The following is a 27,600-nucleotide window of genomic DNA, read 5'->3' on the forward strand; positions in this document are numbered from 1 at the left end:
CACTTGTGTTTCCGCCTGCGTAGACCAACTTGTTGGCAGAGACAGACACTCGGTACTCTTCAAATTCTTGAGTGAATTTATGCACATCTGGTACAACATACCTTTATTAATTACTGAATCTAAAACTTGTGACAGCACTGAGATGGTTATTGACTTTCTTTTTGTGCACCGGTGGGTTTTCCCCAAACATTCTAAGATGAAACGGAAGAGAGGCAGACTATAACAAATATTCAAACCATTCTTTTTACATTCATTTCTGTGAAGTGATACGAGGACAGTTTAGGTATTTCTTTATTATTTCTGCAGCATAAATGAAGATTGATATGTTAGATATGGACTTTAAGACTTAAATAAGGCTTTTCATATGTGCCTTAAGATTTAAATGTATTATGAGCGTATTCATAACATAAAGAACATGGCTTGTACAATAGTCCCATTAACACCTGTATCATTGAACAGGTCACAGTATATTAAGGCATTAGGTGTCTGTCTTATGAATGTTATTATAAAAAATATTATTATTACTATTCTTTTTAAACTTATTATTATTATTACAAAAAATGTTGAAAGCAAAGATAAACAACCGTAGTTCTCCCTCGAACATATATCCTGTTTTGTAATGTACTGTTGCCTTTTCATACAAAACCATAATGGCTAAAATAACGATCACTGTTCTCTTTAAACCTCTGGCCGCACCTCCAACAGTGATGTCACAGCAGGTGTTTGTCCTTCAGGTGCACTTTAGCACCAGGCTGATGAGCAAATTCAGCACATGGAAAAGCAGATGCCACTCCGCCTGATCTCCACTGACAGCTTGCAGAGCAACAAATGTACCAACAACATGAGTTAGCATGGCTGAATATAAACGATACTGTGGTTGTATTGACTTTAAGTGAACGACATGTTAGACGATGTTACCCTATCGGATATAAGCATTTTTGTTTGTTTATGTACGTATATAACACTTCTTAAGAGAGAAGTAACAAAGTGCTTCGTAGGAAGAAGGAAATAGGAAAATAACAGGTGTAAAATGAGGAGAAAGCAAAGAAAACATTAGTTTTTTAGATGATTTTAAAAATGTGCTCTGATTTAATGTCCATGTCTATAATACATTGTATAATCTGCTTATAGCACTGTATAATTACAGTTATATTATGATACTTGATGTTATGATTATTGCTATAAAGTATAACAAATATGTATGAGTGCTTATAACTTCAGTAATTATAAAGCATTCATTATGAATTATTGATAGAAAGTATGTTTGTAATGCATTATACACATGAGCGCCATAGAAAGTGTTAGCGAGTGTACAGATAGCTTTACAAGACCAGATGGACAAGCAGGTAAAAGGCATTGGCAGTCAAATGTCTCACCTTATCCAGTTTCGCCTCAATCTCCACAACCTCCGTCTCCACTTCATCAATATTTGCCCTGAAAAACAAAAGCAAGAGAAGCTATTAAAACATGTGTGGTAATGTGTTACTGGATGACTGAAAGATATCGCATTACGGTCATTTATCTCATTTGGGAAAACAGCCGTTGAACAATCTGCGTGTGATTTCCCACGTTCTCAGGAAGCATGAAGTCGCTCCATAAATCTGTGAATGACAGATGGAGATTCTGCACGGAGCCAAACCCAGCCATGTTCGAGCAGCAACAGGCGAGAGTTTGGGGGAGCTTTAAGTGAGCGAGACGCCGTCCTGGGAGCAGTTCAGCTCTGTCAAAACAAAGTGACAGACGAGGTCTCGACACGTGAGAGCGAACATGGCTGTCTGGCACATCCCGAACCCCAATTCACGGACTTTCACTGTCAACACCACCGCCGCTAATACCACACCCAACCGCACCACAGAGAGAGGTGTGATTTACACCCGGAGGCTCACAGCTGCATGACGTGGCCCCTAAATGCACCACTCCCCAGCGTCTCCACAGGCTGGTATCAATAAGCGCGTATAATGACCAGATCTATATCGCCTTGATAACCTGCTGCTCATCCTGCTAGTATCTGCTTCCTGCTGCACAGTGGGGCATCGCAGGAGTATAAATGGTGATGATAATCAACATTAGTCATAAAGTCACAGCTCTGCATACCTCAACCAAATATACGGACAGTCCACCACTTTGGCCCACACCTAAATATCCACAACAACAGACATTCATGTGCCCCAGAGGATGCATCTTAATGAATTTGGTGATCCTCTGACTTTTCATACCAAAAAGGTTGACATCCATCTGTTGGATGGATTGCCATGGGATTTGGTACATAACTGGATAAACTGTAATCACTTTGGAGATCCTCCGAGTTTGGTTTATGACATGCAAATCTAGTGACTTCCCATCTGCCTCAGATGTACATATTTAGTGCTAATTAGAAAATGTCAGCTAGTTTGGTCTACATTTTTGTCCATTCGTCCATCTTTTACATTATTCTTTGTTTTTTGTCCGTTGACAGACATGATACATATTCGTCACAGTTCTCGTTTTCAATGGTTACTTTTTATTAGGATTTAGTCTTTGTTTCCTCTTGAAAAGTAGGTCATCAACAAAGACAACATTAACATCTGACAAGCGCTTTTGAAGACATATACTGGCAGCAGGGATAGTTTGGGTGTTTTGAAGTTGTATGAGGTACTCCTCAAAGTGATATTGATCTTTTTAGGAGGATCTTACTTTTAGGTGGCTAAAATACGTTTTGCTTAATTAAGACTAGTTTCCCATTAGATATCAATGAAAAAAAACGAATCACAGCACAACACACACACACACACACACAGCAGGTCTGTGATGAGAGTATCTGTGGCATATATCGGCCACAGCTGGCAGGATATAAAACTTGTATCTCTGTCATCTCTTTCTCGCTGGCCTTGGGTGGATTAGCCTGCTTGGCCGAGGCTGCAGAGAGCTCAGGGGACGGGGGATGGCACGTGCTCCCATACTCCCCTCCACCCCCGCAGCTTCTACTCTCACCATCTCATTTTAGAAGGATCTGAGGAAGTGAAGAGAGGGGGATGGGGGGGGGGGGGGATACTCCGGAGAGGAAATATCTGTCAAAAGCTCCAACTCGTGCAAAATGGAAACATACATTACTAAAATAATCAATATCATATTATTCCACATGTGGACGTGTGTTGTTGTAACCTCAACTGATCTCCTGCTGGACAGCCTTCAGCCAACCACACCCAGGGATAATGTTGCAGTGAGCAAAGCTGTTTTCATTGCTGATGTCATTTTTGAAACGGACCTTTTTATGTGATAATGCGGAGCTTAGCAAGCTCTCGCCTTTCAGGAGGCTCGTGCTCCTCACGCCTTTCAGCAGCAGCCACGCTGATCTTACAATGTTATTTTAATATTTTATATTCAAGTGTCTACAGATACCCAACAGTTTGTGAATGACCTACTTACATTTGCCAAAAGCAGACGCAGCGATGTTTGCAGCGCTTTTGACATGACGAAGGTTTCTTCCATCTTTTGTAAAAACCTGCTATTCAAATATTTATTTCATGGACTACAATTGTGGCTTTGTACATTTTAACGCCCAGCTCTTCCTGCTCTCAATTCATACCACTGTGTTATAAATATCAGACATGCTTTATTAAATGGTTATTCAAGGTTTTTATGGACTATTGGATTCACAATATCCTTTTATGGGACGATACAAAAGTTGAACAGGGTGAGAAAACAGGCTTTTCCAAAGCCTATTTTAATTAATTGTCTTGCTTGGGGTGACACTGTTCATTAGTCTTGTTGTGCACACTTTGATGGACCTGTAGCGCTTTCCAGAGGGCGGTGAGAAGGGTCCTTTAATAAGATGCAGGTTGCCTTCCGCAGGCAACGGGATCTACTCTGCGTTGCTCATGAATGCAACTGAACAAGTGGCTCAACGCAGCGACAGGCCAGCTAACTGTTCCAGATGTGTCCCCCCCCCCCCCACTGACCTGTCTCGCTGCACATGCCTACCATAATGGATGCACACGGTTTCCCCCGGGCCCGTAGCCACAGCAACCATCTCCTAAGTGGGCCGGAGAGGTCCCCGATGTGCTTGTGAGTTGACCCTTATTCACACCACGGGGGGAGCAGGGAAGCTAAGTAGACAATAACCTCACTCACAGCGCGGCTACCGTGACAAGAGATGACCATCCTCGCACCATTAAAACCTCATCAGGAGACTATTCAACAGCACTAAAGCAACAACTCAATACTTTTATGTACTTTTATGTCAAGGCAGATTGAGGTTACATGCCACTGCTTGTGTGCAGAATTAAGATGGAATCATTTATCGGTGCAGTTAAGCAGCGGCGTTAAAAACATCATTAACGCTGGGATTGTGCTGAGGAAGCTGCACCTTTGGTGGTTTCTACATGCTGACGGTGCGTCCAGAGGAACGTCTGACGGGCCGTTTACTTCAATTCACGAACCACCGCACGTCTTAACTAGTTTCACATGATGCTTAAGGTTAAAGTATTTTGATATGTTTAAATAAAATAACATTTCGTCCATGCTGGTGTGAACTGTGACTTTCAGAGGTTCTGCCAACATCGTCTCAGACAAGATGTTTCTATTATTCCAGTAAGCAGTGGCAGGAAAAACTATACCGATCCTATTGCTAAGAGTAGCAATAGCACTCTGTAAAAATACTCAATTACAGGCAAGATTCCTGCCGTGAAAATGTAACCCAAGTCATGTACATCATCAAAATGTACTTTAAAAGGAAAAGTTCTTTTTTTTGTTTATTTTTCAAAAAATCATATTTTCTAAAGCTCATTATATTTTGTATATGTAAAATATGAATCTATCAAGTAACCAGTAACGAAAGCTGTCAAATACATTTAAGTGGAGTAAAAGATGTAAAATATTTTTTATATCAGGAAAATATTTTTTCCCAATAGTTGCGGAGTACAAGTCTAAAGTAGCATGAAATGGAAATACTTCCTCTTTTATATCAGTACCTCAAAGTACAGTATTTGTGGCTTGGCAGCTGTGTGTGAGCTGGATGGCTGAGAGGGATGCAGGTGGGCCAGGAAGCCCCGGAGGGTTGTGTTTTAGAGGGTGAATCTCGGCAGAGCGGCCTAGTGGTCTGGAGAGAGAACGAGCAGGTGGGATGCTGAGGAGGGAGCCAACACTGGGTCCAGGTAGTGACCCCTAAGATTCAGCCGTGGCCGCCCCCAAACCAAACCGCCAGCTGGGGCACACCGAGTAAACCTACAGCCGGCGTTCCCGCTGGGGAGAGCGAATTAGCCAATGAGTGATGCAACGATGTCAGCTTACTCTCGTCTCTCTCTGCCAGCATACAAATGAGAACAGCTGTAGAGCAGACTACAGGCTAGCTTCAAGTGATCCTCAGCAATCAGCAGACTGTTTGGTATCAATCTGCTGTTTGCTCTTCATCATCTTTAATCTTAATTCAAAAACCTGCCACAGAAGGTTTCATCAGTGTGGAGAGTTCAGGAGGCTACAGAGGGGAGTGGAGGAGGGGGAACCAAGAGGTTGGAGACTGGGGGAATGGGGGGGGGGGGGGGGCCTCGTCTGTCTGAGGGCCCCATTGTGAGAAAGCCACTTCCTGTCTGGAGAGATGGCAGCATTTTTGTTGCAATATTGATTGCTTTAGTGTCCTAATTGAGGCTGGATTGCAGAGATGGATGGCTGACTGGAGGGGGTTGGGATGAGCGTATTCCCCTTCAGCTACATTGAACAGCAGCTCGAGTTATTCTTAGCTGCCTGGCTCCTGATGCTCCCTTGCACTGCCCAGCTCTCCTCCTCCTCCTCCTCCTCCTCCTCCTCCTCTTCCTCCAGGCCACTACATGAACGAATGCAGGGTCGAGGAGGCACCCCTGGCTATGCAATGCCTAGAAATCCTACCCCAGTACATTTTTAGAGTCACACTCATAAATATCTTACCTCCCCAACCACTTAACCTTAACTAGGCCCAGCAAGCCTCTCAAGCTTTGGATTCAGTAATATTTAGAACAATACTTTTTTTAAGCTTTTACAAAACCAAAACTAAGAGACAAAATTGGGGACGTTTACACTCCAGCAACCGCAACCAACATTATCCAAGACCGCAGCATCACATTTACCAAATACACTGGTTGGTGTTCATCCTCAAAGCCTCACCTCTTGTAACAATAACTTGAAAAAAAAAGACTCTTTGGAAAGATGAACAAGCTAAGCCGGTAAATGGCTTTTTATTTCCACGTCTCCTACATTGATCATTAGCTGGTGAGGATGGTAACTTTTCGCCTGAGACATTTGATACCATGTATGTAGGCCTGAAGACATGCATGATTAAAACGCCTGTTACAGGATTCTCTTATTGATACGAGTTAGCTGGAAACACAATAAAGACAATAACAGTACCAGTACAGTACATTAACACAACAGACAGTAACTCATGACACTTAATTAGCAAGCTAGCTATAACTGATAAAATGTTAAATTAATAGTTGCTGGCAAGAACTCAGAAGTCTGCGTTTGTCTACCTGTGCCTGGTAAACTGCTTAGCGAACACTCAGTTACTGCGACAATAGCTCATTATGACCTCCAAAGAAACGTTTGCACTCATCCAGTTGGCGCCACATTCACATCATCATCCGAATAATTTAAGAAATTATACCGCCCCATAATCTGTCGTAACCCAATCCTCATGCATTTAAGGTGCAGAGGGAGTTCAAATGTCTCCCGTAATACTCTCCCCAACATGTGCTCAAAGCCCTGTCTATTGTTTCATAAGCCCAGGCTTTTATCTCCGCTTGAAAGCTTAGATGTGTTCCTTCAGACTTAAAACCAGCCTGCTTTCTGTTCTGAAAGAGCCGAGAGCTCGGGGGCCGCACTGTAAACACCGCTCACATTTCTGCACCAGTCTGTAGTGCGCTGTTGTCGCTGCGTTAACTTCAAACCCTCTTCAACAACGCACATCTGCACTAATGGCCTCACAGAAGTGACACATCTCCTGCAGCAATAATGACTAATTTATGCTTCTATTACAACATGCTGGAGGCCGTAGCATTAGGCCATATCGATTTAGCTGCATGTACTGGATGGGTGCTATCCATCAGGGGGCTAACATGTACGTCTCATGTGCTGTCAGTATATTAACGCCTTGTTGCTCTTCTACAAGTGGAGGACAGTGCTCAGCTCCCCATCCCCCCCCTCAGGATGACCTACTGTGCCAAACATGTGTGTGTAGCCAAAACAGCTGAGTGGCAGCCATTGACCAAGCCCCGTTTCTCCAGCAACATTCATCCGCAGACGATGCCTCCCAGCCCACCCACTCATTCAGTGCACTTAATACTGAGACCACCAACACTCCGAAGCAGACCATTTCCTCACGGGGGCCTCGAGTGTGTGATCTCTGCCAAGTGTGAGAAGAAACCGTCTGGTGTTGAGTTCAAGAGAGGACGGGACCTTCCAACCTTTTGGGGTCACACGGTTTCACATTAGTGCTGAAATAAATCAATCTACAGAAAATGAATTGATTGCAATGTCAATAAGTGATCATTTCAAGTCATTCTATTAACAGGATTTGCTTCCTGCTCCTCAATTCCTCAATTCTATAAAATGTCACAAAATAGTAAAAAGATGTCTTAAAATTGCTTGTTTTGACTAAAACTAAAACTATATTAAATATACCATTACAGAAGACAAAGAACTTTTAACTTAAATGATTAACCAATTATTAAAACAGCTGTTGAATTTTCTGTCAGTGGACTAATAGATGAATAAAATAATAATGTATTTTAATATCATTAAAGATCTTCCAAATCTGTGCCAGACAAAACAAGAGATGTGTTAGTTTCTCAATAAAGGGCATTTTTCACTACATTCGGACATTTTCTATATTAAACAATGAATCGATCATCAATCAATCATTTAGTCTGTAGAATTTAAGAAAATAGGCAGAAAAATACCCGTCACAAGTAACCAGAGCCCATTGAGCCTTAAACCGACTTGTTTTGTCGGACAGACACAAATAAAACATGATTTACTTCACTCATTCTCTGAGAGCGTGTGTCCGATGTCCTGTCGTCTAAATTTGCCAAGATGAAAGCCGAACCCCTCACTGCTCTGAAGGCTGTCAGCAACTGAACCAACAGTTAACGCGCCCAACTGCCATCTGACGGAGCTTGTTCTCGTGGAGAAGCCCCTAAAAAAAACGTGGTCTATTTTAGCAGGACGCACGTGTAGGCGACCCTCTGTCACAGCAATGAAAAGCCTTGTGAATCACTAACAAAGACAGAAACTCTTGTACCGCTATGTCTGCATGAAAACTTCATGCCTCACGGTAGCATGCCTCAGCCAAGTTGCAGTTTATGTCCATGTCTGTCTCAAATGTCACCACTTTATAAAATTGCTTTAATTAGCATATGAATTCTTAGTTATGGCCCAAAAACGAGTTTTGTGAGGTCACAGTGACCTTTGACTACAACACATTCTAATCATTTCATCCTTCAGTCCAGCATGGATTTGTGCCAAATTTGAAGAAATTCCCTCCAGGCGGTTCTGAGATGACATGTTCACGAGAATGAGACTCAGACATAGTGGATCTACTGCAAGGCATTCAAAATAGAGTTATGCAGGAGGGTTAAAATTAACTCTATTAACCTAATTCTGCACAGTTTTGTTTTTGTTTGTGCTGAAAAGCGTCTGAAATGCAAATCGGATTAGAGACGGTGTCATAATATATATGCATGCCCCATATTTCATATAGAATCACTTGTTCAGTCTCCACTGTAAACTCAGTTTAGAGCAGCAGACTTCTCCTGTAGATTGGGATTTTAATTGTCTTACTATAATGTTGCATCGGATTTGGGACTTGTGTCACACAACTAGATTAGACAGTTAGCCAGATTTCTTTGGGATTAATTCAGGTTTTCTACATGCATGTATCGTGCTTTTATTCCATCACTGCAGTGGAGAATAACTCATTATTTATATTAGAAAAAACAAATCCACACATAGTTAATTACCTCCCAAGAAATTATAAATTCAGATAGACCTCATCAGGCTTTGTTTCTCTTATTTTCCTCTCCACAAATACTCACGTAATACTTCTGAAAATGGGGAAAATGGCCAATGTATATTTACCATTTAAAGCTTTCCTTTTAAGATGTGGATGTAATTCTTAATATTTCTATAGCCTCTTATTCTATTAAGTCATGTTATTGTTTGTATTTCACTTTGCTGCAAACCAATTCTTACTGCTGCAAATAACATTTCTCAGCGAGTATCACATTTAATTCAACACTATGCTGCACTCACGGTTCTATTGACGCTACATGTAGTTAACAACTCTCCCTGTTTTACATGAATGAGCCAAATAGGCAAACAAAGAGTTAACTGAGCCAGATGGTCTTCCAATTTCACCAATGTTAACCCAAAGAGAGCCAGAAGTAAACATGCTTTGTGATACAGGGCACCTTCATCACTGGCGTTGGATGCAGGACTGTCATCTATCAATATCATCTACTATCCTTTCCTCATCATCTCATGGGGAGAAGACGGATGCAGCTGTTACACCAAGTGAGGAAAGTGTACCCATCCTGCCTCTAAGCAGCCAGAGTGGAGCTCCAAAGTCTCATTTTTCACAATGACAGGCTGAAGTCAACAAGGTGTCGGTCCACCGAACCTGAAAGCATGAATCTTTATTTTTGGAATCATACACCTCAGGCTGTCGTGTCCTCTCCGTTAGGATTTCCCCAGGGCCTGAACTTTGGATAGAATGTCAGAAACGTACAGTATCCACAGCTGAACATACTGTAACCTGAGAAAATCTCTCATCCAGAGAGTCGTCTGGAATGGAAAGAACAGGAGGGAAAATTATGAGATTGAAAGAGGAGGAAAAAGGGGAACTTGAGTCTGGCTGACAATACGTATGCTTCTCTCCTGACTGCACAAGACCTCTCCAAAATCAACAACCCTGATGTTTTTTCTAATTGAAGAAGATCTAGTCTGACGGCTGTTGAGCGCTCCACCTTAGATAACCAGTCTGCCTGCTGTGGGTGAACTTTTGCCTGTCTGCTTCCTCCTCCTCCTCCTCCTCTTCTTCCTCGGCCACACCCCTGCCAACACTCCCTCCTACATTGCTTGGCTGTGCGGTGCTTCTCTGCCGCCGCAGACCACAGCACATAAATCTTGACGGAGAGAGCAGCCCGAGAGCTTGACGCGTCTCCTCAGGAAGCAGCCCAGAAACACCAAAAAAAAACAGTCAAAAACACATTTGGTGTTTGTGTTACCCGACGAAGCCGCAGACAGAAGCCAAACATATTTCAAGCTTTTAAAATAAAGGCTTCACTAAGCTAAATGAATTTCTGAAGGCCAACACCAATAACAAAAGGTTGATTATTGCCAGTGTTGAATAGCTTTATATATGACCATGACACTTTAATTTTCACAAGACACTTTAACTGCCCAGGAAAAGCAAAAATAATTAAAAAGTCAACAAAAGAAACTGTAAAAAAAGGAAAAATATATAATTTAATGCTGTTTTTACTGACTGTTTTTATGTAGCTGTGGTCAGACAAGACCCAAGGACTCGACAATATCCTATATTTAATAAAAAGGGCCAGATTGGTCTGACGTATTGACAAATAATAAAAATGTTCTTTTCCAGGTTTTATATTTATGTACTCAAAGGGGCTGTGAACTCTCATTGCGTGGCAGAGGATAGAAGTTATGTCAGTTGTTGATCATTATGATTCCGTTACATCTATAAAAGTTTAAAAGTGATTGATTTCAAATTATACAGACTCTTATAAGAAAGGGGAGCTCATCACAAATGGCAAAAACTAATACAGTTTTAGTCACTAAAACGATACAAAAAACCCTGAATCCTACATTTCCCATAATGCAACTCAACAACATTTCTCATTGGACTACCATTAGTGGACACATCTCCTCCAGCCGCCAAGTTCTCAGACTTTACAAAGTCCTCTGCAAAACCTCAGGAGACATTCAACTGTTTTCACAAGCTGAGCACTCCTCGTGATGAGTAAACGGATTTTTGCATGAAAATTGGTGGAAAGCCCCTTTAAGAAAGGACCGCCTGTATGAAAATAAGAGAGGACAAGAACACATCCGTGTTTTCAAACTGTCACACTTTTTGTTGCTTATCTAAGTCCATAAAGGAAACTTTCACATATAATCACAATCGCTGGATCGGGCCGTTAAGTGTCCCGTTGGACCGTGAACAACGTGCATATTTTCAGATTCCCTTGGCAAGAGACATTCGTTCTGGCGCTGTCCAACGACCAATGGTCTCACAGGCAGTAAAAGCAGCCAAGCAGGCAGACAGCCCTCTGAGTTGGGGATAACATTCCCGTTTTAATATGAGCAGATGAATCTTCACACATGTAGAGAACGGGAACAGAGAGACATTCTTCTGCTGGAACATACAAATCAAAACGAGAACTATACAGCCAAGTTTGCTCCTGCAAAAAAACTGCCCTTATAATTAAAATAATACGGTAGTTTCGGAAATAAACGTACTTGCTTTCTTGCTGAGAGTTAAGGCCTTAACACACCCAGGGGATTTTCTTTTCATGCGATTAATTGGCATGTCAATATATTCTTTCGAACTGCTGTTTTTGTCATGAGAACCTTCACACAGAACTTGAATATTATACGGAGCATTTTCGGAGCAAGGTTGATTTTTCTGAGCTTTTGCACAGCGAATAAAAGGCATCAACCCATGAAGCCGCGTGGAACGGGTTGACCGCTACATTCATGAAACAACAACAAGGAGAAGCCACAGTCCGAACCAAGACAGCACACTTTATTACTCCTTTTAACCATGACAAAGGTAGCGCAGACCTATTCCACTTCTTCTGGTCTTACTTTTCACATAAAAAGCCCTGGACATGTAATATTCACAGATGAATATTTAGCATTTTGGTGTTGTTTATTCGTACAACCCTGATGTTTAAAGGCCTCTAGATGAGTGGATTGATGCTACTCTCATACCCGTCCATTCAATATAAGGCTACAGCCAGTGGCCGTTTAGCTTAGCTTAGCTTAGCATAAAGACTGTAAACAGGGGGAAACAGCTTTCTCTTTCAGAAAGTAACAAAATCCCGCCAACCAGCACCTCTAAAGCTCACCACTTGTTGCTAAGCTAACCACCTGTTGGCTGTGGCTTCATATTTACCGTACAGACATGAGAGTGGTATCGATCTTCTTATTGAAAGTGTATTTCCAAAAATATTGGACTATTTCTTTCAGTTAATGTCACAGAACAAGACTAAGAGTCTCCAGCCAAGCTAGCAGCTCTGTGAGACTGTAACTTACTGTAGGTAGAGTGGTGTTTTAAACTAAATGCTAACATGCTCACAATGACAATGCTAGCACCATCTTAGTTTAGCATGTTAGCATGCTAACATTTGCCAGTTTAGCGCTAGAGACAGCTGAGCCCGATGGAAATTTGATTTATTTTGCAGATATTTTGTCATAAACCAAAGTATTGGGAAAATAAAGCATCATCATCATCCTGAAGGGAACAATAATATCTGTACAAAACTGTATGGCAATCCCTTCCGTAGTAGATGATTTTAAAAAACAACAACATAAAAGCCAACCTTATGGTGACACTAGAGGACAAATCAGAGTCAGGGGGATTCATCCTCTGGGGACCACAAATATCTGTACAAAATTTCATGACAATCCATCCAAAAGTTGTCGAGATATTTCAGTCTGGACTGAAGCGGACTGAACGTGAGCATGGCTAAAAAAACAATATTCAAAGATATTCAGATGACATAAACCTCTGGACAATATTCCTCGCCAAAAGTAAATGTACAAGCAGCTCTTTCACACTTCACTCCCTCGTGCAAACCTACAATGGATACTGGCTGCCAAACCCTGACTCCTGACCCCGCAGTAACCCTGCGAGTGACCCGACCCCTGGGGAGCGAGCAGCTGCCCTCAGCACTGACCAAACTCTGACCAAACTCCAGGCTCAGGCAGCTCAGAGAAGTGGGTTTGCATGCCAACAGAGACAAACCTGAGCATGTCTCACCCCTTTTGCTTCAGAATAACGTGTCAAAGAGAGAGAGAGAGTGGGAGAGAGAGAGAGAGAGAGAGAGAGAGAGAGGGAGAGGGAGGCTGCTGCTGACCAAGAGCAACAGCTGAAGTTGTCTTTCCCGCTCTTTTTAAACCCAGCCAGTTCACATTCAGATCCACCAAAGCAACATACAGACAGTTCTTGTTGTACTGCACTCGAGTACACATTTGAGGTATTTGTACTCTTCTTGAACATTTTCTTCTCATGCCCCTTTATACATCTACTCCTCTACATTTCAGAGGGAAAAATTGTTTGCACACAAAACACACAAATGGCTGATATATTAAAACTACCCAACAGTATATACAAGTACAGCTGAAACGATTAACATTAATAGGGTGATAGGAAATGAATAAGCAACCTTCTTGTGTAATGTTTCATTCAAAAACGTTTCATGGTTCCAGATGTGAAGATTTGCTGCTTTTTCTATTAGTTATTTTAACTATTTCGAGGTTTGGTTGGTTGGACAAAACAAACATTGTGAAGGTGTCACTTAATATTAATATAAATTCATAATGAAAAATCCTGCTTTTACATTAATGCAAGACTAATACTAAACTAATGATATAATATTTAATAGTATGGCTTCATATACTATAGAAATATCATTCATTACTTTTAACCACAAATACACATCTCAACGTGAGCTACAACATGATGAAAGGCTCTTTGCCACTGAAGTCATCCACTGAGACTTTTTTCAAATGTCTAAAAGGAGAATTATTTCCATTTATAACTCGTCTGGCTCTGGGATTTAGTGCAGCAGACAAATGGCAAAACATCTGGATTATCTAATTTTAGCATCTGCTCAGACGGATTGATTTGAGGGTACATGACCCAAGTAAAGTCGGAGTTATTAGCTGAATGTTAAAGCAGAATTGCACATGCTTTAACTACACAATTAGAAACCAGTAATGTGGCAGGAAGTTTCTCCTGCTACGTCGAAGTTGGAACCGTGACGGTTTTCTTTCGTGTCTCAGCCTTTCCACTAATATTTCAAAGCTTTGAGTACGGGTCAGCTGTGGAACAGACGTCTTCTGCACAATATCGCCTTTCTTTCTGTAGTCAGGCAGCTGGATACATCTCAATACTGAAGACAGTCATATGAAAGCGCCAAAGTGTCTAAAAGCAACACCTCCCACGCACAACTGAAAACTGTGTATCTTCCCCTGCTGCCTTTATAACAAGCATCTTTTCAGAGCATTTTGAGCTGTTTAGATTATCACTGTATTGTTCGTTGCTGAGGGATTTGTTTGGTGGTACATCCTGGGTATCGGTCCGACAGCGAGAGGGGAAGAGACTAAGGCTCATCTAGGAATCAGTGGGTGATTAGTAACTGTGTGGTTGGAGGCCTGAGGAGCCTAAATTGACAATATCAAGCAAATTGTACGCAGTGATAAAATGAGTTATAAAACATTGTATGCAGCATTACCTGAAAGTTTAATTTAATGCCACGTTTTAAAGGATAAGGCGGATGATATTCTATATTTTTCTTATTGTCAACATATCTCATGCAAAGACCAAAATCAAAGTGTTGCCTGAGTATCTAAAGCCTGATATATCTTGCATCTATTTTATATATTTATTTAATTATATATATTTTTTATTGATTTTAATAAATGTTGTCTATCCCTGTTTGGATAAATTGAATTTTCTTAAATAATGCTGAAGAATTTTAGAGGTTAGTTTAATAAATACCAATTGTTTGCCACTTTCAACTTCTCAAATTTGAGTAGCGGACTTTCTCTAATTCATATCATTGTAAACTGAATATGTTCTGGTTTTGGAGTGTAAGTTGGACAAAACAAGATGTTTTAAATCACATTAATAAGTTAAAACAAACCTCTATAGATGGTTAAAACATCATTGGGAGTTACAATGAGACTTTTAAGCACCTTTTAGGACTTTTTTTGAAGTAATGACAAAAGTATTTCTTCTTGCAGGGCTTTAACTTCCACCATGAACCCTGTCAGCTGTAGGAGGGTTAGCAAGTCAAACAACCTGGCATCTGACTGTAGACTGTGACTGTATGTCCTCTCCAAAAACTGCATTGAAAGAAACAAATGTTGTGTTGTTTGTTCCTTTAGCAGTTTTCTACACAACCATTCATGTTCCTAACAGCCTCTGGGGAGCTTTCGTGGTTAGAGCTCTATTAGCTGCTAATACATCCACAATCTGTACTGAACACTACAGCCACAGATACAGGAGATTATAAAGATCAGTTACAAGTGATGACGCTCAATCCAGACAATGAGATACATCTATTGTGTACAATAAGCACAATATAGTCTGAGAAAACAGACGTTTCTATAAATGCAACCGTCAATTTCGGCGTACAGTATTTACAGTGAATTTGGCAGCAGCCATGTGTTGCTCCCCTCCTGAACTTCCTGCTGTCAGCAAAGTTCTTGGAAGCTGAACTGGAATGCATAAAAAGAGACAATGAACGGGAATGCGGCCAGCTGAGTCCTGCGCAACCTTGAGCGGTTGCGGGGTCAGCGGTGAAGTCATTCTGGAAATCGCATAAACAACAACTCCCCCTTTGATATCAACACAGGAAGAAACAACAATCCTGCTTTCACACTCACTTATTTAATGGATCAAACATCTGTGTGAACATAAAACCACTGCTGGTGTGATGCAACAGTCTGTAACTAGACTTGGCCAAATATCACATTATTGTTTTGTTTTTTCTAATATACCACATGATCTTTCTGCTCTTCTTGAGCAAGAACCTGTAAGCTGCCTAAGCGGCCATACAGAAAGGATTTACATTTAAAGTACTGAAACAATTAGCTGGCTATTTAATTACTCAATAAACAAAGGATTAACTGATGCCAATTTAACACTAGCTTAATCATCGATGTAATTTAGCGAGAAAAAAATGGCAAAATCTTGCTCGTTAACGTTGCTCGTTATATGTGTCACACCTTTGTAAAAGTGTTTGGTGACGGGGTAACAACGCTACAATATCGTAGCAGTGTCTGTGTAAGACGTTTGCATCCAATAGTTATTGAGATGCAACGACTTAGCTTCCTGTCTTGTTTTCGGTTTGAACATCAAAGCAATCCGGACTGAGGGGGCCTCCGGTTACAAAAGTCTTGTCGCCGCATGATTGTTAAATTTGGCACACAGCACAGAGAAGGTCTTTAATATCGGCTAGATTTGGGCTTTTTTCACAAACCAGCTGGGTGTTTTCGCCATGCATAATGCAATGCCAACTCCATCCATCCCCCATCAGCTATGGTGGCAGTTGGGGGGGGGGGGGGGGGGTCGTGCAATTAGGCCAGCACAGCCCAAGGGGAAATGACACTTCAGACAGGGAGCCAACAAAGACGGTCATGTAGAGAAAATGTGACATAGATTAACCCTTTCAGCACAGCAAAAGTGGCATTTACCGCCCCCCCCCCCCCCCCCCCCCACCTCTTAACAACTGAATTGGTGCAGTCTGCGAGTGCTTCCTGTGCACCATCACAAGGGAAACAGACTTGAATGGACGGTCTCAAATCATGTGTTTATTATTACTTAGGATGAAAGAGGATGTGTTCGACGTCACAACAGTATTGTAGGAGTTGGGTGGGGAGAGGGACGCCGCTGATCGGCGGAAGTAAACGGGAGAAAGGTCAGGATATGAGAGGTCTCGGCTGGCGGCGCAGGTTTATGTTAACTCAGGGTGGTCCGAGATGACGGCAACACACAAATATGTCAATGAAGATATTTGGGACGTATGAGAGAACACACACACACACACACACACACACACACACACACACAGAGGATCCAGAAGAGGCCTCGGCTGTGAGAAGCAGCCTGGACAATGTTCCATTGAAAGGAGGAAGACAATAAAGCCTACAGACGTGAAGCTCCTCGCGGCCTTTTTCTGGGCAGCACACCAGACTGTCGGGGTAAAAAAGCGGCAAAGAGAATAGAGCGCCACTCACAGTGAGCCAATCCTACAATGTAACACCCTGACATTTTGGTGAAATAGCAGAAATCCCTCTGTGAAAATCCCTACACAGGCGTGATGTGGTGGGGCTGAGCTGGGAGCCTTCCCGGCATTTTTGTGGGCTAAACATGCAGCTTGGCTTGCACTAGAAAGGCATACCAGACGCGTGAAGCATTCAGCTCTTTCCTGTCTGAAAGCTTGAGAGATGGTTTGCTCGTCGAAACAACAGCTCAGGGGGCTTCCACGTGAACTACGCCGATATCCATTTCACTCAGAACAGGCTCGAAAACAAGAAAGCTTCCAAGTGCTGGTTTGCACTTGATCCCAAAATTGAAACAACTGCCTCGGAGACGCAGCCCAGACAGCCGATTCATGGTTTAGATTAGCATGTGGAGCTGGTGCTTGCTCAGACATCGTGCGAACGTCACAGTGTCAGTTTCAGCTGACTGAAAGACAAGTCAAAGTGAAGAGGAGAGGTGTCACTTCCTTCGGGGTTTCCCCCAGGTGTTTCCTCTGATCTGATATCAGCAACCCGCCCCTGACGTCACCCTCGGACTCTTTTCCGTTGACCTGCGACCCCCTTCCCATCAGTCCATGGACCTGAATGTTGATGTGACTCCTGTGTCAACCAGCAGAGAGCTAAGCGGACCCTGACACTTTCAGCAAGGAAGCACAACAAGCCAGGGAGGACACTGGGAAAACAGGGACCCCAAAGCCCGAAGCTTTTGTTGCTCAACCTAAGATGGGACCTTTAAACGTAGCTAGAAGCGAGGAAGACAATAACAGACATTCTTTGCCAATTTTTCATTGGTCAATCCACAAACTTTGTGATGACACTTGATGGTCCAAAAAACAATGGCAGAGCTTAGAGAAGTGAAGCATGGAACAGCTGGCTGCTCTTCAGTTAATAATGCCGAAACATGGCACTGAAAATGACTCTCTGGAGAATTACAGCTACAGCAGTTATGCGCCGGACTCAAGAGTGCGAAAAGAAAAGAGCAGGATTATACAGTTTTGTGAGAGAAAAAAAATGAATCCGCCAGGGCTCATTGGTCTTTTTCGCCCAAAACCACACTCTCCAGGGAGAACCACAACAAACAAACAGCGAGACAACAATGAGAACAACTTTGACGACCTAGAACCATCAAATGCTTTGAATTTGTTCTTGAAAAGTGACCCCAAATGATTAATGTGCACCGGTGGGCCGTCATTGAAGTTTCAATAACGCTGGAACTTGTTCATGGGATTTATGTTGTGACTCAGGTCTGGCTGTCACAACGGGGGAGAGTCAGCAACCTCCTCGCACACATCGTCTCCCCTGGGTTTTGCCCTTTACTCTGAAAACTGCTTTTAAAATTTCAGCAGACTGACGCATTTCCTGGCCTGTCCCTAGACCCGGTTCTGGCCCAGCCACGACCAGAAGTCTGCCCCCGCACACAGAGGGAGGCAAAGGAGGACTGGAAAGGGGAAGAGAGTATGAGGCAGGGAGTGAGAGGGATGGAACAAATCAAAAACAGATGCTTGTACACGTGTGATTCAGCATTTAAAAACGGAGTCGAGACGGAGCTACGGGTGCTTTGTGGAGGCCGATGATTTTTCCTATTATATCTGCTTCACTGATACTATTTATGTTGGACGAAGAGTCATTTTTATATGACCTCAGGTGACGACAAACACACATCTGTATCGTTAAAATCCTCACTTTTATCCCATGTTCCGACCCATAGGGTGATCGACATGTAGCGTGGGGGGATGTTGATACACCTGGACACTAACCAGCCACGTTCCCCTCTCGAGAAGCCTGGTGATCAGGTGGAGACGTTTCACAGACATTACATTAAAACAGTGAAGTCTGTTCGTCATAACTCTTTTTTTCCCCCCATTTTTTCCGTCTTCCGCCGTCTCACTGAGAGGACACTTCGCCTCACATGCTGCTTTTGACTGGAGGGCAAAATCTCCTCCAGCACAGCCTTAGAAACACAGCTGAGAGATGGGCCACGAGTCGCAGCCGCTATGTGCTGAGGAAATTGGGTATTTTCCAATTAGTGTTCTATCTTGAATGTAAAACGCGGCCGGTGTAATAGATTCCAGGCCAAACACGCTGCTACCCTAATGAGAAACCCTGATACAGATTAATCTGATTTCTAAAGCATGCACGTCTGCGTAATGTTTCTAGGTCACACACTCATGAACGAGTGCATTTCAAACAAACCAGGCTCTCAAAGCAGTTGAAGCAACATTTTTTTGGAAATGAGTCTAGAATTTCTGTCCGTTAATTGTGTTTGTGCAGTCTGTGTTGAATACTCCAAAACAGCCAATTTACCAAATGTACAGACCTAAGCTGTAAAAGTTAAGCCTTTGTGTTTGTCTTCAGCTGAGCCTCTGACTGAACCCAACACTGGTTGTTTCTGTTATTCTCTCTCCTTTTTCCTCTTTGTTTGTTTAAGAAGCGGATTCATAAAACCCCAGGATAAAACTGAATTTTTGGCTCAAGCTGAAACACTTGGAAGCGTCTCTGCGTCTCATCAGGTCTTTGAATTGACATTTATGCAACTGCACTGCTTCTAAAATTCCCCTTTTGGGTTCTGTCGGGTTACAGCCAGCATTCCGTTAGCTTAGCTTAGCATAAAGACTGGAAACAGAGGGGAACAGCTAGCCTGGCTTGTTCAAAGCCAACAAAATCAACCTACCAATATCTCTAAAGCTCACTAATTTACACATTTAATCTTGTTTCTTTAATGTGTACAAAAGTGTGTAAAAACAACAACTATCAACTATCACATTTACTGGTATATGGTGGTATCATTTGACAAGTTCCCAGAATTCTGAAAATGTTCTGTAATTTAATGACATAAAGTGAACCTTCATGCTAGCGGCTCTGTAAAGCTGTCGCCTACTTAGGAACATCTGTAGCTTCATATTTAACTGACAGGTGTGAGAGTGGATCTATCATCTTATCTAATCCTCCACCAGAGAGCGAATAAGTATATTTCCCAAAACCATTTGTGATGTACAGAGAAAGAACAACCCTACTTCTGTATTACGCAAGTCTTTCCTGTACATCTGCCAAGTCTACTTTATTGTATGGATAATCTACCGGGAACATTAGTCAGACTGTTTATATTAAGAATCACAGTCCATTTCACATAACCGTCAGCCCACCGTGGAGTCATGTTCCAGCTGAGGCTTAACTCCCTCCGTTCGGGGTCAGAAAGTGTTGAAAGTGCACAGATGATAGTAATCCAAATACGAGGTATCCCTGCAACCTGTTGTTAGCTATGCTCTAATACACACATGTTCAACATGTCTGTTATGTTTCTAGATGTTCCTGTCTTGATAAAACACATGATCAGGTTTGGCCAAATTGGAGCCTGACTCCTACTTATCAAGGGGAAAGTGGATTTTCTCCTCCAAACAGTATGAGACGACTGATATGTACAGCCGTGCAGAATTGAGATCAGATGTTTGGTCTCCGTTACCAGAATGCAATCTGCCAGGGAAAGCAAATGCTGAGTAGTGAGCGATTTTTTGTTCACTGGAGTAAGACCAAAAGGCTTGGATTATCAGCGTTAAAAATCTGCTCAGTGTGTGTGTGTGTGTGTGTGATACTTCCCTCACTGGCCCAGCCCTTGTTTTCTAACTGCCCTGCCTCGCATTAGTCACTGCTGGTCTCATCCACCACGGTTTGTGTGATGGGAATACTAATGCCAAGTTACTACAACTCGTACATCATTTCGGGCTCAGGATGTTGCCATAGTGCTGATTCAATGTCTGCGGCGCAGCATGCGCAACCTGTGGCCACACCGGATGGCCGATTTGAAAGAGAGAAAAAATTGAGCTCTGGCTATTAGATTCCATCGCACTTAATAAACCGGTCACACTCTTGCCGTTTGTGCGCTGACTGATCAAGGTCTTTTGTCACCTCTCAGGATGTGCGACAGAAGCAGATTAGCAGCCTTCAGCATGCAGCACTCTGCTTTTCGCGGCTCTTTGTGTGAGCAGTGTGTGAAACGTCTTGCTATTCATGAAGATGAAATGAGAGGGACAGCCGGGGCTCATGCAGTGAACCCCCCTCCTCCTTCAATACAAAAGGCTCAGGGATGACATCATCTCTGCATCCCAGAGCATCTCACCAGGGATTAATCTGCATTTACACAAATCATCCATTAACTTCCTGGATATACAGCATATATATAGACACAGTATAATATATTATGCAGCACTGTATAAATTAATAAAAATGTCCATGACCTCATGTTCTGCCATCTCTACAACCTGAATCATTTAAAAAATTAAAACACTTTGTATATGACTTTCAAAAGGCGACCAGTAGAAAGCATATAACGGAGTGATGCTTAATTTGAATTTTCAGCATTTAAACAACAACAAAAAAGTGTCGATGGCATGTACAATCCCATAATGCAATCCGCCACATTTGTGTAACTCTACACATCATAGTGATGACGAAAAGTAACAATGATTCTGTGTCGGAAATGTCTGTTTGCTGCCAACTGTTTGGTAAACTACTAAGTTTCTAGAGTAGTGAATGAGTGAAAAAGGGGAATGATTTTTGCGTCTCTCTCTAGTTTTCACTCTGCCTTCATATGTGGCCGTGCTGCGGACATACAACGGGTCTCACAAACCGGTTCTGATCAAGAATTACACAACACCTGGACCTGGGAGCCATCTCTGGAGGCTCTAGAACTAGAACGGTTGCATTTGTACAAAAAACACATAAATTAGACTGAGCACATTCATCCCGGCAGACAAAGCCTTAAACCCAGTGACCCACCATGCTTTGTCATTAGGATCCACTTCTGCCAGACCTTTATAACCGTTGAGCGGTCTCAATCCACCTCCTGAGGTCTAACCGTAGACTGTTTGGGTCTAACCCTGAAGACTTGCGCATCTGTTGCACACTGCACTTTGAGTTTATGTTTACTTTGAAGACATACACTCAGTTACCAGTTTATCAGGTAGGCCTACACCCGGCTAGAACTAATGCAATCTAACACAACAGGTTATATCATTCGCTGTTTCTATGGGTAGAATAAATGAATGATCTACAAACTACACCCTCCAAAATGATCATTAAGTTGCATCAACGCCCCTCGTCAACAGTTGAAACGGAACACTATGAAGGTCATGAATGAGGATTTATTGCAGCACTGTTGCATTAGACTGCATTAGTTTGAGCTAGGTGTACCTAATAAACTGGCAGCTGAGTGCTTGTCCCTTCACACACTCTGATAATCTATGTGCAGCCGCCCTACAAGCTTTGGAGCGTGGTGCGCTCCCAGGCTCCAACTGGCAAAAGCCCTTCATCCGATCTCCTTTTAAAGAGATGAAAGCCTTCCCAGCTAATGGAGCAGCGCCTCCTCAGTGGGAGGGCAACAACGCTGTGATTAAGAAATCATATTGCCCTATATGTATCATCTGTTTGCATTCTTTCACATCAGGATGACACCGGAATTGGACGTTAATCCTCTCAGGTGCGACACCTTGCCCGTCCACAGAGACTGCGCGGGCGAATGTGGGCCAATCCCTGATTAGAGAGGCGCGGCCGTCAAACTACACGCTGCTGCTTTAATCCCTGTCACTTTCATTACCTGGAGTTGTTAGCTGCGGGGCACGGAGCTCGCGGAGGCCCTTTAACAAGATGGTGGGAAATGCCCACGGGACTGCGTCATCGCGCCTTTTCTCATTAAATGAAGCACACAGATGAAAATTAAAATAGCGGAATAAACTCACAAGCGTGGAGGGGGGAGATGGTGGCGGAGTTAAATGAGTCTGATGCGGACATCACAAGCAGAGGTCATTAAATCGAAGCCAAACAGGACACAGGCTTTATGGGTAAGACCTTAAAAATGCAACAGAACACTATTGATGGATGTGATGGAGACCAGCTGGAAACTGGTAATGTGTTTTTTCTTTTTCAATAACAATAATGCTGCGCCCCCCCTTATGGCATAAGTCACTGCCTTGCTGGGAGGAGCCCTCTTGGCTGAACAACACAGATTTAAGATTGGAAGGAGGTCAGTCTGAAATAGAGCAGAAGCAACAACACCTCGCAGTCAGTCAGTAGAAATCCCCTCCAGCTCCATGCAGCTGGGGATGCAGATCTTCCAGGAACACTAGAAACATTCTCCAACCTCCCAAAAGTCTCAATGATGAACCGAGAGAAACCAGGACGCTTGGAATGAAACAGGACTCTGAGCATTTAAGAGCTCACTTCAGATGTTCTTGGTACCATTATGAATCTAGCATGCACCCTACAGTACAGTGGCAGCCTGTGAGAAACGTTCCCGAATGTCGCGGCGGCAGTCCGGAGTAGAAAAGCAATATACTGTATATTACTCTTTTGAACAAAAAACGAAGATGCACTGAAGTCGGTAGAAGAAGTCTTATTTGAATGCAAAGATTTGTTAGATTGCAGCCGATCACGACATGAAACTGAAAGCAGTGCTCTGTTGATTTCATTTTGGTTCAAACATCTTCGGTGCAATTTTATTTTGCTTCTAGGAGATGCGCTGTGAATTGATACAAAAGAAGGGAAATCAGTGTTCTGAGCAGGATCAGACTCCAATATGAAACCGTTGCAATCTCAATAAACGTGCATTAAATATGAAGTCATGACGCTAAAGTAATTCCTCTATAAATTCCTTTCCCTTTCTCACAGAGAGGGAAACAGATGGGAGTATATCTTGCAATATTCTTTTTTTTAATCCAGACGCCAAATGAGTCAGGTACTTTCCAGTTCACTCATAAAAAAGGTGCTCTAACGCAGTTAATAAAGTTAAACTGAGGACAAATACAATTTGTTTTCAGCATTTCATTCTGAATGTGGAAACTCATCTTTACAATATGTATAGAAAGTCACAAGTTTTTAATAGAGCTTTCTGTTGTTAAAATGGTGGTAATGATACATATGGTACTGTAGGCTTGTAGAGCTTTGTCCATAAACATGAAGCTGCAACTATTCTGACAATCACTTAATAATTTAACAACATTTTCAAGCAAAAATTTAAAAATAATCTGGTTCCAGCTATTATTTTTTGAGGGTTGGTTGGACAAAAAAAACAGATTCCAGTTCAACGCACTTTATATACATTTCACCAAAAAGCCATATTATTATTATACTATTGTGTATAAACATCAGAATTTTTTTTTATTTTCAGCTATATCACCCAACTTTTTACTCTGAATGCATTTCTGCTGTACATACAGTATTTATTGACTAAAACTTACAGACTTAATATCTTAGTACTTACTTACATTCCCACTAAGCAAGCATAGTTAATTCATGTCTCGCGAAGCGAGACACTCCATGCTCTGCATTCCTTCATACCAGGCAACTCCTGGAATTTGACATAGACCCCCCCCCCCCCCCCCCCTCACCCTGTCATCTGACTTTGTGTCCCAAATCCGTCCATCCAGTCATTCTCTCACAGACGCTGGAGAAGCACAAGCAGGGAGCGCCATAGGTCACTGGCCTTGGATTCCCAGCCTGCCGGGGCTCTCTGAACAGTGACTCAATGACAAACCCCATCACCATGAAGGCCTCGCCTCGGTTCTCCACCCCCCCAGCTGTTCACATGGGAAGGGAGGGAGGATCATCTGGGCCCCGGGCCATTCAGACCCAGAATATAGAGTCTCTCAGCGGAAGCAAGAAGCTCTCCGGACAATAGTTATATTCTGCTGGAGGACTGCTCGGACACATGAATGGACCAGCAAGGTCGCTGAAAACAACGCGAAACCGTTGAAAAGAGTGTCCATGAAAAATCCTCTCAAGTTCAGCATAAATACTAAAAGGCATTCATGGCGGTTCAGGAGCTGTAATCAGAAAACACACCAAAGCTAAAAGTAGTTGCTAAATGCCTGCGTTAGCTATAAGAGTGTGAGTCCTAACTTTAAGACTAAAGCACTAAAACCTGCTCACAGTCAGTATAATGCGGCCCAATCAGCTCTCCAACGAATCAAAAACAATTCAATTACAACGGAAATGACGTTTCCCGAAGCTATAAATCGGTTTTCCTCACAACATGCAGGCCTACTTGGACGTGCACATTTGTGCAATGGACCAATAGCAAGCTCTGAGGAGACGGCGAGCCGGAGAGTCCAAAACACAAGACGCTATTGTAGCTTAGCTTATTAGCAATGTTGTACCATTTACTTTTATTTAAAATAAAAGGGGAGTGGTTTGCAGACAGTTATGAGATTAGAGAGGTATTGTGAATAAACTGTGTGACCTCATCTACTTGTAAACTAACATTAGCACATTTGTTAGCATTGAGAGCTCTATTGTCCCTCTTTATTAACTTTATTGAACATAAATATAGCTAGGAGCTGTTGTGACTGGTGGTTGGTTAGCTCGCTAGCTACAGCAGTTCGCCACAAGACAAACGATTGCTTCATAAATATTGTGTTTTAAAGTGCTCAAAGTTAAAAAAGCGCATACTTCACATGAACTACAGCCAAAGATACTGGTTGCTGTGCCGCCTCAATATCTTCCTCCAGCAGTATGCGAGTGCGACCTCAAGCTAACATGTCAGTGGGGAGAAAACAGGTCAAACGTTGCGTGTTGCCACTGTTGTGCCGGAGCAAACACAAACACACAAGTTCCTGCTGCCGTGTAATCATCACAGACCACTTTCTCAAAAACAGATGTGGAGCGCATCACTGGTTGCAAACTCACATCTGTCCGAGTCGTGGTGTCCATAGAGACAAAACACAGATAGAATTTGTTCAAGAGATCTTCGGCCCTGAACAGGACTTGGTTATTCATTATGTTTGCATGGAACTGGAACTGGGAACTGATTTCCTGTCTTTATTTTACGCATGTGGGAAGCGCCATGTCATGCTAATCCTCACAGTGAAAAGCCTTTCATTTTCCTGTACTCTGGGCATGCTGCTTCCTTCCAGTCATCCACCTCCAAGGTTGTTACATAACGCAACATAGCGCTGCTTTTAGCTCCACAAAGGAAACCAATTGAATGCTCTCTGAAAGAAAACGCAGTTACAGGCTTCAGTGGCTTCCAAGAACATGCGTTTACTTTGTCTCCTTTTAGCGTCTCTTCTAGTCAGTTAAACATCCTGAGAAGCAGATAAAAACACTCTCAACGTAAAGTGGAGGGGAAGCGCACAATAACTGAACATAGAGCATCTCTCAAGATAGTGAGACAAGGAGGCATATTTTCATTCCACACGCACAGCTCCAGTCAGATAAGAGAGAACTTTATCGACCCATTCATGAGAGACAAAAAAGAAACCGTGAGCTCTAAATGACTCTTTAGCGTGCAGCTTGGAGCCTCCTTGCTTAAGCATGTGAAACAAGGAGGGAGAAGGTTAGTGCAAATACCCTTCACTCAGCGTTTCCCGACATGTGCCTCTCTCCGACCCAGATGGCCGTCATTAAGGTGCTGCGGCCAAGTCTGGAAGTCTTTGATTTATTTGGGAGCAGAGATTTTATCTCCAGGGAGCCCTCACACAAGTGCAGTGTTGGAAAGTATTTACTCAAATACTCTTAAGTGTACTTTTTGAGGTATTTACTCTATTTTATGCTACTTTGTACTTCTACTCCATTGCATTTCTGAAGAAGGTACTTTAGTCCACTAAGTTTATTTGACAGCTTTTGGTACTTTTCAGATAAAGATTTGATGTAAAAGATATTTGAGGCATTTATTCAAGATTAAACCAGGCTTGTTACAATAAAACTATGTCTAATTGGTGTAGGGCTGGGCGATAATTCAATATGATAATTTATCATCTTTCAATGGAATCTTTATATGAAATCATATATAGAGATATCCTGATACACAAATGCATCGTTTAAATTGATGATAACAAGCACAGACAAACTCAATTTTCTCAGAAAATCAGATTTATTTTGCCCTTCAGTTCTTAATTAAATTAGCAAATACTCAGTACTTTCATTTGTCAAGTATTTAACTCACACAAGAGTATAAAAACCATATGGTTATTTCAAATAGACTGTGTATTTATTGAATTACCAGATTTTGTTCATATCACCCAGCTTCTTGCTTCTTTCCTAAATCATTTCACGGTCCTTCAGATTTATCTTGTGACCCTTTGGATGGGCCTGACCCTGAGATTGGGAACCACTGGACTGAACTACCAAACTGGAAATAGTTAAAACTATTCATCAACCTTTAGATACTCACTCTAGAGTTCAGGTTCATTTTGCCAACTTTTTATGTATTTTATTATTATACCCCAAATGCATGTCAATTTGACAAAGTGTTAAAGCTGCCTGTAACCCAAAATACAAGAAAAATGACAGACGTCTATAAAATGTATAAATCTTATCAAATCTAATCAATCAAAAATATGATCATGGAACAGTTCAAGTCACAGGTTTACGATTCATAGACACAAATGTATCAACGACGGAAAATTGATAATCAACTAATTTGTCATTGTTTAAGTAAAAATCCCAAACATTCATCAGATAAAGCTCCCCCTATCGGGGATGTACTGTTTTTATTTGCTTTATGTGAAAGTAAATAGAATATCTTTGGGTTTCAGACTGTAAGTCAGACAAGTTGTGAGGTGAATTTTTTCACTTTCTGTGACATTTTAT

The 27,600-nt window shown here is 42.1% G+C and overlaps 1 protein-coding gene across 2 annotated transcripts in view; it reads right to left on the reverse strand.

Moving 5' to 3' along the window:
• acap3a (ArfGAP with coiled-coil, ankyrin repeat and PH domains 3a) overlaps positions 1-27,600 on the reverse strand; it is a gene marked incomplete at its 5' end in the record, with an annotated part of 61,561 nt that overhangs the window by 33,275 nt on the left and 686 nt on the right. For both annotated transcript variants that reach the window (XM_079179215.1, XM_079179214.1), the window contains one exon: positions 1,377-1,434. In XM_079179215.1, the coding sequence (XP_079035341.1) occupies positions 1,377-1,434 (58 nt within the window). The remainder of the gene's footprint in view (positions 1-1,376; positions 1,435-27,600) is intronic.

Source organism: Pholis gunnellus (genome assembly GCF_910591455.1).
Source record: "Pholis gunnellus genome assembly, chromosome: 2".
Taxonomy (NCBI): domain Eukaryota; kingdom Metazoa; phylum Chordata; class Actinopteri; order Perciformes; family Pholidae; genus Pholis; species Pholis gunnellus.